General features: G+C 43.0%; 1 protein-coding gene across 2 annotated transcripts in view; it reads right to left on the bottom strand.

The window, feature by feature from the left end:
* Positions 1–2,106: 2,106 nt before the first annotated feature.
* The window catches only part of enpp2 (ectonucleotide pyrophosphatase/phosphodiesterase 2), a 48,410-nt gene continuing 38,392 nt past the window's right edge, over positions 2,107–12,124 (bottom strand). Inside the window, exons 17-25 of one of the 2 annotated variants that reach the window (XM_013268386.3) lie at positions 11,344–11,431; positions 10,995–11,164; positions 8,317–8,452; positions 7,954–8,093; positions 6,476–6,611; positions 6,180–6,257; positions 5,968–6,100; positions 5,671–5,824; positions 2,107–4,024 (exon numbers count right to left, since the gene is read on the bottom strand). In XM_013268386.3, the coding sequence (XP_013123840.1) occupies positions 3,854–4,024; positions 5,671–5,824; positions 5,968–6,100; positions 6,180–6,257; positions 6,476–6,611; positions 7,954–8,093; positions 8,317–8,452; positions 10,995–11,164; positions 11,344–11,431 (1,206 nt within the window). In that variant the 3' untranslated portion in view covers positions 2,107–3,853. The remainder of the gene's footprint in view (positions 4,025–5,670; positions 5,825–5,967; positions 6,101–6,179; positions 6,258–6,475; positions 6,612–7,953; positions 8,094–8,316; positions 8,453–10,994; positions 11,165–11,343; positions 11,432–12,124) is intronic. The other variant, XM_005472366.4, reaches the window with a different exon arrangement.

Here is a 12,124-nt window from a genome sequence, read left to right as displayed (position 1 = left end):
ACAAATGCAGCTACCTTCTTCTATGGATCAGTGAGAAAGGACGGAACGTCTACAACACGTGGACGCTCACCGCAGACGCCTCCAAAAACCTACAAACATACTACGATAAGTACACTGATTACATCACACCGAAAGCTAACCCAACCTACGCCAGATATAAGTTCCACGAGAAGATGCAGGGTGAAAATGAGGCGTTTGAACAGTTCATTACAGAACTGAAACTGCTTGCTAAAGACTGTGGGTACCCAAATATAGATGAAATGGTCAGGGATCGCATCGTATTTGCCACTAACTCACCACACGTCCGAGAAAAGCTACACAGCCAAGGCGCAGAGCTCACGCTAGAGAAAGCTACATATATATAGCATGGTCACACGAGCTTGCAAAGCGACAACTAAAATCTAAAACAATGTGCAAAATGCAAGAAAATGAACCATTGTGCAAGAGCATGCAGGTCAAAACTCCCTTCGCAGACAAAAGCCCACCTCAAATCAGTGCACACTGTTAGAGAAAACATAGAAGTGACAACTGAGGACACAGATGAGGAGCAAATCACTATGTGACGGGTTGGATACTCAGATTCACACAGTCCTCAGCAACATGCCTGTCAGTGATCAGAGACTCTCAGAGATAAGAAACGAAACAAGCCAGGACCCCCAGCTCAACACTCTGAGGAGGACCACATTGAGTGGATGGCCGGATAAAAGGTCCCAATGTCCGCCTGACATCCAGGAGTTTTGGAACCACAGAGATGAGATCTCAGTGATAGACGAGATCATGTTTAAAGGAGAGAAAATGATCATCCCTAAAAGGCTCAGAAAGGACATGATAGATCGGATTCATTCCAGCCATAAGGGGCATCGAAAAGAGTAAAAACAGAGCCAGAGGCCTTCTGTTTTGGCCAGGCATGGGAAAGGAGATTGAGGAAGCAGTTGGAGCCTGCAGCACATGCCAGGAGAGACGAACTGCTAACCCCAAGGAACCCCTGCTGTCATGTGGAATTGGAGCAGAGATCAGTCACTCTGTCTGTCCTGGTCGTTGTGTCCTTGGGCAAGACGCTTCACCCTACCGTCTACTGGTGATGGCCAGAGGGGCTGATGGCGATATGGCAGCCTTGCTTTTGTCAGTCTGCCCCAGGGCAGCTGTGGCTCCAACTGTAGCTTGCCTCCACCTGTGTGTGAATGTGAGAGTGAATGAATAGTGGAATTGTAAAGCGCTTTGGGTGCCTAGAAAAGCGCTATATAAATGCAATCCATTATTATAGGAAGCTTGGTAGAAAGCCAAGGATAGTACAGTAGCAACCAACCACCTGTGTGAAATCTGAAATTCCCCTGGTGTTGTTCAAAATGTGCTCTGGCACAATCATAAGCATCGGTTGCAACTGAAAAAAAGTGGTCCCGCTTTGGGCTGAACCATTTGTTAATGTTGGAGGGGGGTAACAATATGGAATATATTCAGTTTCAGCATTTATATTCACTGTTAACTGTAACTACGCTCCAAGTGTTAATGCTATCTTATTTTTATAAACAACACTGTCATATACAAAACTAGGGTGGCACTTGCCACCACATGCCACCCTTCTAGATCCGCCCCTGGCCATCACTAACAGAAAGTGAGCCTTTATTGACGGCAGAACTAAACAACCAACAGGTGGAACACAGAAAATGAGCCAAAACCTAAACTGGGAAAACTAAACTAACACATACCTGAAACTAGAAACACATAGAAACACGACAACACAAGCAATAAATACACACCAGGTAACGAGGGGGAATGCACAACAGGAGGGAGACACAGCTGGGATAAATCTGAGATAACAGGACGCAGGAAGTAAAGCAGACTATACTGACAAAGGACCAGGACTATCAAGGTAAAACAGGAAACACACAGGCTGAACTCAAGACACGTAAGCTAAACACAATGACCCTTCCCAAGAACGCAGAGGAGGCACAGAAACAGAACAGGAACCTCAAAACCCAGGAACTATAAACGTAACACAAACAGAAAACCATAACTCACAGAATAAAACTCGAACACAAAACACTGAGTCGCAGACACACAATAGGGATTTCCTCTTGTTGACAGCACCACAGCAAACAGCACAGCTTATTTAGTAAAAACACTTTTTTATTGAGAAATGTCCATAAAGTTTAAATAAGTCAGTCTCACAGGTGGTACATGTTTTTGTTTTTTTTCAAAATCAATAAATCATCATCAACACTGTTACTGGACACAATTCACAATGAAACCCACATATTTGACAGTCAAAAATACAAAGAAAAACTAATCTGGAATTTACCTTCACACACACACACACTCACACACACACACACACACACACACACAGACACCAGTGTCACTCCCTGTCACACACTAAAGGCATTTTTAAAGCACTCATCGTGTCGAGGAAGAATGCAACACGTTGTAATGATGGAGTGGCTTACATCATACAGAAGACCGCTTTGGTTTTACAATCCTTAGTGCTGATTTTTCTGGGACTCTCTCTGGGATTCTGCCAGAGCTCTGTGGTGCAAGGCACGTTTCCTTGACATCATTCAAACATAGCTTCTTTGTAGCATGTGGATTCTAGCTCTCTACATCTGCAGTCCAGATTTGTAAAAGAGTTTCTGGCTTCACGTTCACTTTGCTTTCCATAATTTGAATTCATTTTTACTTGATTTGGAAAGTTGACTGAATTGGACAGAAGATGAAATACCACAGCAGATAAACTTTCTTGCTCTAATGCTTGTGCATTCACAGGAAAACTGCCCACACTCTGACCAAGGAGACTAATGAGGAAGAGAGGAAACCGTCTATGTGGGAACAGTGAAAATACAAACCTCCTTTGTTTCTTCGTAACCATTAAGTGACCTCCATGAAAAATGTCATGATGTCAAGAGAAGCGCAGTGCTCTGAGAACCTGATTTACAGCAGGTTTCTTAATGATGTGACAACAGGTCTTATTGATGAATGTCAGCCATGTTGAAGTTACAATGTCCAGAATATGGAATGAAAAAAAGAATCTCATCTTGGATTCTTTACACCGTACTGTTTCAGGCAGGCTGCATAAACACGTGCACCTCCACGTGGAAAAACATCATTTCTTTATAGCCGAATTTAGCCTCCTAACAGCCTCCAGGCTGGTGAACCACTTAAACAACTGATCTGATTGTGCACTGGTGCAACATGTAGATCACTGTGAGGACATAACCAATGTAACAAAATCCACAATTGCCTTTTTCAGATTTTTGAAAACTGATTTCATTGAGAGTATCCAAAAATAGCGGCTGCTTAAAGATGAAGGGAAGTTAGAAAGTTTGCGTTTCTCTTGGCATGTGATACAGCCACACACACATAGGAGAACATCTTACTTATATTTAAAGAAAAATAAAAGCTTTTGTCTGATTGGTCAGAATCTGACACCATGTCTCTACACTGATCTGTTTGTTATGTTGTAACTCTGCTTGAATATCTCGAGACATATTTAGTGATGCTGTGATTCATCATCAGTGGAGCTCATTTCCACTCACAGTCAGCCCTCTGACACATAGGTGGGTACAGCCACGGTTGGATGGATGAAATGAGTGTCATTGTGCAGCAGCATTTTTGCGAATGGATATCGATCTGTACCTTTTCAAAAGCTAAATATTAAACTTAAGTGGCCTCTTAGCTGAGTGGTGTTCAAAATGTATGCAAAATTACAGTTACTGAGATGAAAGCACATGAAGGAGTGAGTGAAGGGGCCACAACATTGATGCTGCAGAGCAGTTGGTGGGGTGAGATGACTGCAGCTCCTCCTGGTATCACATCGATCCACCACGGCAGAAGATAACGTCAGGAACATTAGCAGAACTCAGATCTCGCTCTCGTAGGTGTGCATGTAGGTCTTGAGCGAGAGGATTTCAGCGTAGCTGCGGCTGGTCCTGCGGTACAGGTCCAGGCCTGTCAGGATCTCCACGTCTCTGACCCGAGCTGTGTGCATCTTCATCAGGCTCTCCACCCAGCGAGACTCCTCCTCTGAGCTCTGTGGAGGCAGTCAGGACAAGCAGGATTAGCAGCAGTCACCTCTTATTAATGGGCATCCAATCAAGTTGGTGGAAAATGTTTCTTTTGTTCATGTTTCGTAAGGCTGTCTTCAGCTGATCTTTAGACGGAGAGGAGGAGAAGAGTTAAAGCTCAGTAACTGTTGAGTTTGGCACATGACACAAACTGAGCTTTTGTCACAGTTGGTATGAGTTATTATTTCCTTTCAAAGACATGTGAACAGTGCAGCTTTTCATTCAGTCGTTGGACAGTGTCTTTGATTTATTGTCCCTCCAGCTAATGCTCTAAACCTCACATGTAAAGAGATGTGGAGTTGGTGGGCAGCACTGGGTGCTAAAACTGAACAGCTCAGGTGTTTCTCCAGAAAACAGCCACAGCAGTGAAGAATATCTTGCATGTGGCAGAATGACTAGTGATCTGTTTATGGAGCTGTCTTCAACCGTCAAACGAACCACCGATCCTTCACAGTCACATGCCTGTGGTCACTGCATCTACATCGCTGCACAGCTCAGCAGTATTGGTGTGCTCTTTTGTGTAGTTTTGAACCTTTTACCTTCATTTTGGAATATTAAAAAATGACATGATTAAGAGTCATGCCATCTTGCCTATCCCAGCTACCACATGGCAAGGGACGCTCCAGTTTTGAAAGGTAAAATTATAGTATTTTACTAGTTTGAATATGAATACTTCTTGCTAAACTTGCTGGGTGATACTCCACCCTCTAACCCTCCAAATATGGAGATGTGTTAAGGACCTTCTACAGCCCTGTTCAGCTCTCCTAGAGTAACTTTCTTGCCGTTTCTCAATATGCGTACTTGTGCGTACTTGCGTTCTCGTGTACTCGTGATACGTCATCAGTCGGAGACCAAGTACTGTTCCAATTCGAAGTACGCATCAAACCGAGAACGCGAAAAAGTCCCGGATGTGTTCTCGCTCCGCCCGTTTTATCGAGCATGCATCGGTGTAGACTTGGGACAGCTATATACCCCAGAATGCATTTCGTCCGAAACTCAGACAAAGGCCGTTTCTCAATTCTCAAGTACGTGAGTACGTACTCGCGTTCTCGGCAAGTCCGTACTCCCGTGTGTTCTCGGCCAGTACGTACTCGCCGAGAGCGCGAGTACGTACTCACGTACTTGAGAATTGAGAAACGGCAATTGTCTCCTGAAATATCCTCCATGCTCTTCACACTGTGCTGGGAGACACAGCAAAGCTTCTGGCAATAGCACTTACTGCTGTGCAATACTGGAGGAGTTGGACTAACTGTACAGCCTCTGTAGGGTCTGATAGACGGATTTCCTGAAAGACTCTCTGTAAAAAATAATAAAATAAGTGCAGGAAGTTGTGTTTGCAAGAACACCCATGCATTAGAGCGTTCCAATTCCACTGTCAGAGTGAAGCTGAGTATGTATTTGTCAGTGCTGTTTCTTTATGTACAAGATTATGCAAAAGCAGCTTGAGATGCAGAGGAACAACCTGGTGTGGCTGCAGCTCAGCTGTGTGATTTTTTTAATATAATTTATTTGTTTGGTGCAGGAAAAATTTTTCATGTTGTGTTTGCAAGATTAGTCTGCTGTGGATGAGGAAAAGAGCAGAAGGAAAATGTAAACATGTGACCATCCGTACGTTGCAGCTCTCATCGTTGGTGGGTCTGTGCGGCAGGATGAAGGCGGCGCTGTTGAGCGGTCCATTACACGAATCAGCAGCCTGTGTGAAGTCTAAGCAGCTGGTCAGGACCACAAAGTAGTGAGTGGGGATTGGGATTGTACCACCTATATACCTGCAAGAGAAGATCAAGGTCAGGAAGCTGTTCCACACTCTTCCCGAACATTAGCACTGTCCACGGTTCAAAATGTACATGTATGTAATTCACCCTGGAGTAAGGAGGGTTAACAGAAACATTGAAATATTAAGTGTGCCTACTCTCGTATCTTCTCAGCTGAGTCTCTGACACCATCATAGTTGTAGTCAAATATGGGTCCAGTCAGTACATTCACTCCATTTCTCTCAGTGGCGTATTTCTTTACCAGCACTCTCTGGAAATAACCCCATATCTCTGAGAAAGGGAGAGAGATGATGGTGGCGGATTAAAAGCATAAAACAGAGAGTACACTAAAGCTGAGGTAAAGACTTACTCTTGAATGCTGGATACATGGGAACAGTGTTGGTGATGAGGACAGCATCGTATTTTTTGTCTAGATTTGACGACAGTTCTGTCAGCAAGGAAAAAACAGGATTAATGTGGTAAAAAAAAAGTCATGGAATACGATCAAGTAATTCCATGACTATATGTATATATATATATATATATATATATATATATGAATAATATATATAATAATAATATGATTGTATTAATATTGTGAGACTAAGAATCCAGTAAAACTTTCACCAGACATGCTGTGTTATTGTGCTGCGCGGGCTCACTTACGTGGTGGGTACAGAAAGGCGTACGTGATGTGTTTATCTGCTCTGTAGTTGGTACATGATTGGCTGTAAGCTGGAGGGACTCTGGAATCAGGTCTCACACAGTTGGACAGAGTTTCAGGCAGAGGAGACACTTCTACCTGGAGGACCACCAGAATACAAAGTTCTGTTAAACATGTTGGGGATTTGCAAATGTTTCAAAGACCAGAGAAAGAAAAATGGTACAGAAGAGATAGAGTCAGCAGGCATTCAGGTGAGACAGGTGACACTGTCCAGCACCTGCACGTTTCCTGCTGTACAGGAGGTTCATAGTGTCCTTCGCTGTTTACAGATACTTAATATAACTACAGCAACTTACAGTACTTTGACTTGAAGAAAATAATTTGGACTTTTCCAGATTTCACCTTTAATAACGGTGAACTGAAAATGATCCCTAGAGTTGAGATGGAGCTCGGGGCTGAATGTGAGGACAACCGGTGTGTAACAAAGGATTGACTGTAAAATGTGGCTGTGTGTGAGACCCACCTGTCTGTCAAAGAGTTGTCAAGTGAACAACAGTTGTAGTTAGATGAGTGAAAACGGAAATTCACGGAAAAAAAACAAAATCTTTTGATGGATTTTTAAGGTCTCTTTGAACTAAGAAGCTAACTTTAAACAAACTCAGGGCAAGTAAGAAGCCTTGAAACCGACAAAATAAGAACGGCAGCCGTTATTATTTCAAGCTTTTATCACTTTATTACAACAACGTTGGCTCACAGTGAAACCAGAAGCAGCAAAAAATGCAAATTTTCCAAATGTCTTTGATCCAGGTGCACAACCAGACTCATGGGAAACATTAGTGAACGTCACCAAGAATGAATGTCTTTCAGTTTTTGACAAAATGCTGTTAGTACAAGCTGTTTTTTTAAGACAGCCTTTCAGGCTAAGGCATAAAAATTGCTGTTTGGTGTCTGGATCGTAGCTGGAGACCAGTAACCAGTAAATCATCAGTAATCAGAGATTAAGATCTCACACAGGAGTTGGTGTTTTCTCTGTCTGAATGTTAAATAGACTGGTTCTACTCTGCCTGGGCACTCAAAGTGCTCTATACAACTTGCATCCATTCACATAAGCAGTGCTTTTCATCTAACGTTCACAGTCGGACGGATGCATCAGAGAGCTTCCTGGGGTTAGTGTGTTGACCGAGGATATTTGGCATGAAGACTGGAGTAGCCAGGGATTGAACCACCAACATTCTGATCAGTAGAGAAGCTGCTCTACCTCCTAAGATTCAGCCTCCCCAAACTAAATTCTGTTGTGGAATCAGTGACACGAAGGCACTTAGAAGAGGTCTTCCCCAAAATAATCTAAAAATAGTAGCAGTGGTGCTGGAAGCAGGAGATGAACTTATAGAAAAAATTCTGAAACCTCAATTATCTGCTAAACTAAACCTAAGCACTTGTACTTCAACAACTGAAAGGCAGAGAGGACGGGGAGCAGTACCTGTCTGCTGGCAGTGTACGACGTCCAGACGGGCATAGACAGAGTTTCACTGTAGCCACTGATGTAGTCGCTGTGGTGCAGGATGCAGTATTTGGTACGGAAGAGGACAGCAGGCCGACCGAACGGCAGGTTCCTGCTGTCTGTCAGAGGAAGAGCGCAGACAAGCAGGAATGTAACGAAAGACATTTACAGAGGAACGCATGAAATCCACGACTGAGTGTTCATGACAGAAGAAATTTCAAATAAAATAAGACGAGCTACAAATCCAAACTTTCACTGCAACTAAGCTTAGTTTTATCTGCTGGGATTACAAAGAAAAGTTACTTATTAATGACATTTTCAGTAGGAGCGTTAAAGACTGACCATCCATAGCTTGCCTCAGTCGCTGGTTTAGCTCCTCCACTTTGTTCTGTAAGAGACAGAGCCAGAGTGACTCCAGGTTATAGCCTCGTACAAGGGTCACTTTCAAACTTCTCTGGCCCCTACTTTTTACACGCAACTGCAAAAAGATCGGAGATTGAAACAATCTCTTTCCAGAGATCTACATGGGAATCACAAACACAGCATAAAGTGAAACAGTGCAGGGCAGAGCTGGGTCTAATTCACCTCAATCCAACGACTGCACACACAATGTCTGCACTAAGAAGGCTGTTAAACTCAAAAATTGTCAATAAACTATTGATTTTGACGAGGTGAACCAACCCCAGCTCTGCAGCAGAAAGCAAAGAAGCATCAAGGTTATTTACGCTTAAAAGAAAACAGCAATCACACATTAAGAAACTTTTTTTACAAGTAAAAAAGGCACAAAACAATCAAATCGTCCTGAATGACAGACCCATGCAGATGAATCTTTTTACAATGTGTAAAATGAAGTTAAACAAAACTTCTGCAACAAAAAGCCCTTCAGTCACCTGCTGTGAGATCAGCTGATAGCACATTTGGCCAATCACACACACTGCTCTGCACAACAAGGCGAGCAGCTAACCCCAGTTATGGTTCATAAATCCTGCTGGGAACAGGCCGGGAAACATGAATCTGGGGTTTCATGCCAGAGTGATGTGTTGGAACAGGTTTATGCTACAGCTGATTTCTTATTGAATTTCAGGAGCTGGACCACGCCTCCAAACACGCCTCCTTCCGGTCCTCATCTATATATGTTCCACAAGCTGTTCGCTCTCGTTTACGTGCCCCCGTATAAAGAGTTTCGTATAAAGAGCATCTGTACTGACACCTCCGATAGGCCAAAATAAGTGTTACTGTGAGATGACTTGAATATATACTTTATAAAACCTTTCTTGCATTCCTTAAAGAACTCATAAAAAACCAGACTTTCACTTTTTTGACTCAGTTTTGAACAAAATCCTTCATTAGTTCAGTCGGACCACAAAGACACGCCGACGTCTCAGCTGAAAGCTTCTGCCTACAGTTACCGTGTAGCCTCCTCTCTGCACCCCTGCACCTCCTTTCAAGCTTTATTAGACTTCATGAGCTTCATATCTCTGGGCACTGATGCCTGCTTTCTTCTGTGAGCAGCTCTTGTTGCTGCTCTTCCTTTCCTCTTGATAGTATGTACATGGAAGGAGAGGTGCCAGAACAAAGCCTTCTCCTGTGGCTCTTGGCCTCAGTGGGTCTGGTTTGTTCCGGCCCAGGTCGACCCCTTAGGGTCTTTGTTATGTTCCTGTGGATGTATTGCAGTGTGGACAGTGTCTGTGTGAACTCAGAATTTATATTTGTCATTCCACTCCAAATGCTGGCTGCATTTTGATTCAAGTGATGATCCTATTATTAGCATGGGAAATAAAGTCTATCACCACTTCTCTTTGCACGCAGTTTTTCAGGGTACCTGTCAGGAAGATGGTTCAGAACCCTAAAGATTCTCTGGATTCAGTCTGGTGTCTCGTGACATCGCAGACTCATTTCCATGATGTCAGGGCTCTTTCACAGCACCTTGTTCTAGCTACAGATGTTCATGTATGAGTTGCACTGGATGTTTGCTGTTCTTTTCTCTCTCTCTCCCTCTCTGTGTTTATACAGCACACATTTAATCATGAGTTAATGTTAGTCTCTCTTTCATGGTGTATCTTTTGTCCCATTTTCCTTCTCTCACCCCAACCGGTCGCAGCAGATGGCCCCGCCCCTCCCTGAGCCTGGTTCTGCCGGAGGTTTCTTCCTGTTAAAAGGGAGTTTTTCCTTCCCACTGTCGCCAAAGTGCTTGCTCATAGGGGGTCTTCTGGTTGTGTGGGGTTTCTCTTTATTATTGTAGGGTTTTTAGCTTAAAATATAAAGCACCTTGAGGGGACTGTTGTTGTCATCTGGCGCCTTATAAATAAAAGTGAATTAAGTAAATAAGCTGACCAGATGGATCCTTTTGTGGGATTTAATAGTCGAGTGAATGTTTGGCATCTGGCCAGTCATACATGCAGGTTAGTCATACTTTGTAAGGATCTAATTTGACCTATGGAAAGAATTTAACAGTCAACTCTATTAGGCCAAAAGTAAAGAAGAGGGAGTTTTAAAAAGAGGCGTAATCGCTGAGGTCACTTCAAAAACTGCTGATCTCATGGGATTTTCTGCACAACCATCTTCAGAGTTTGGCCCAAAAAAGAGAAAATATCCAGTTAGTATGAGTTCTCTCAGTGAACATGATGTGCTGATGACAGAGGAGAATGGCCAGACTGCGGGGTGCTACTCCTGTGAGTCTCAGGAAACTGAGACTGCAATTCATACAAGCACCAAATTGAGCAATAGAAGATGGGAGGAATGTGTGATATCTGCTGCAACATTCAGACAGAAGGGTCAGAATTTGTTGTACATAACATGAATCCATCCTGCCTTTGTGATCAGATGGCTTTGACAAACATCTCAATCTGATAGAACAGCTTTGGGATACGATGGAAGAGGAGCGTCACAATATGGATGCTGCATCTGCTGAACATATGATTGAGTTGAGAAATTTAAAAAAAAGACAAAAAAATCTGAATTCCCTTTAGGGATTGACAGGAAGTTGGGCTCAGGTCTGCCTCTGAGTCATCGTGGCTGACCTTTTCGTCGCAACTGCACCCCAAGCTGTCTGTCCCTGCAGGCACAGCACCAGAGGCTGTTGGCCTGGAGACCTCCTCTGGCATGGTGGGTCTGTACGGGGGGGTTCTTAGCAGGTGGTTCAGACTGCCATGAGTTCCATTATTAGGGGCCGGTTTCAAACCTAGAAGATCTGAGACAAATGTGACTGAAATCAGCTAAAGACTAAAGACGTCGCACGTTAACACACGTAAACATCAGCTAACACATTCTTCTTGTGGAAAAATCTCAGATTTCAAGCTGATGTGCACCTACACACCGAGACACCGACCTAAACACAGAAATGCAAATGGAAAAAAAGTGAATCCTCACCACACATTACGTTATAAAGCTCGATGTTTTCAAAGGCTGGAACTTTAGTCTTGAATTTAAATGTAGGTCCATACCCAACGAAAATAGTCTGAAAGCAAAAGTTCATCACACGGGTTAGTTTGTTACAACAAATGCAAGAAAATGTTTGATATATCTGATGTTTTTATTGAGTTTAAAAAAGGCTATTCTACATTTGCATACATTTCAATACATGAATAAATAAAGGCAGTTGGTTTATATTGTGGGAAAAATCTTTGGGGCTTTTTCCTCATGACTTTAATCTCAAGAATATTTCAGTGGTTTCTTATAAATTTGTTCCCTGTCTTCTGCTTATTATTATTCCTTCTTACATTTCATGTATTTAAGAAGACGATTAAAGTTCCTGTAATGTTTATGAAATGTGCACATAATGTCTTTTTGTTTGTTTGCTTCCAGCTTCCAGTCTGGATTCAGACACCTCAGTTTTTGGAAATGAGGCTAAGATCTTTCCTTTTTGATACAGCCGTTAGTTATAGTTAGGGCTGGATCAGGTGACCCTCAATCCTCACTTATTTACACTGCATTAGGTCTATGCTGTTGGGGGATTCCCATGATGCACCGAGCATTTCTTCTTCAGTCACTCACTTTGTGTTTACACACCTCTCTGCATGTAATTATTCCTTTTATTAATCTGTGGCTCTCTTCCACAGGATGTCTTTCTCCTGTCTTCCTCCCCTCATCCCTAACCAGTCACGGCACATGTCTGCGCCCCCCCACCCAGCCTGGTCCTGCTGGAGTGTTC

This window comes from Oreochromis niloticus, linkage group LG11 (genome assembly GCF_001858045.2).
Source record: "Oreochromis niloticus isolate F11D_XX linkage group LG11, O_niloticus_UMD_NMBU, whole genome shotgun sequence".
Lineage (NCBI taxonomy): Eukaryota > Metazoa > Chordata > Actinopteri > Cichliformes > Cichlidae > Oreochromis > Oreochromis niloticus.
The sequence above is the reverse complement of the archived record's forward strand: the minus strand, read 5'-3'. Positions and strand labels throughout refer to the sequence as shown.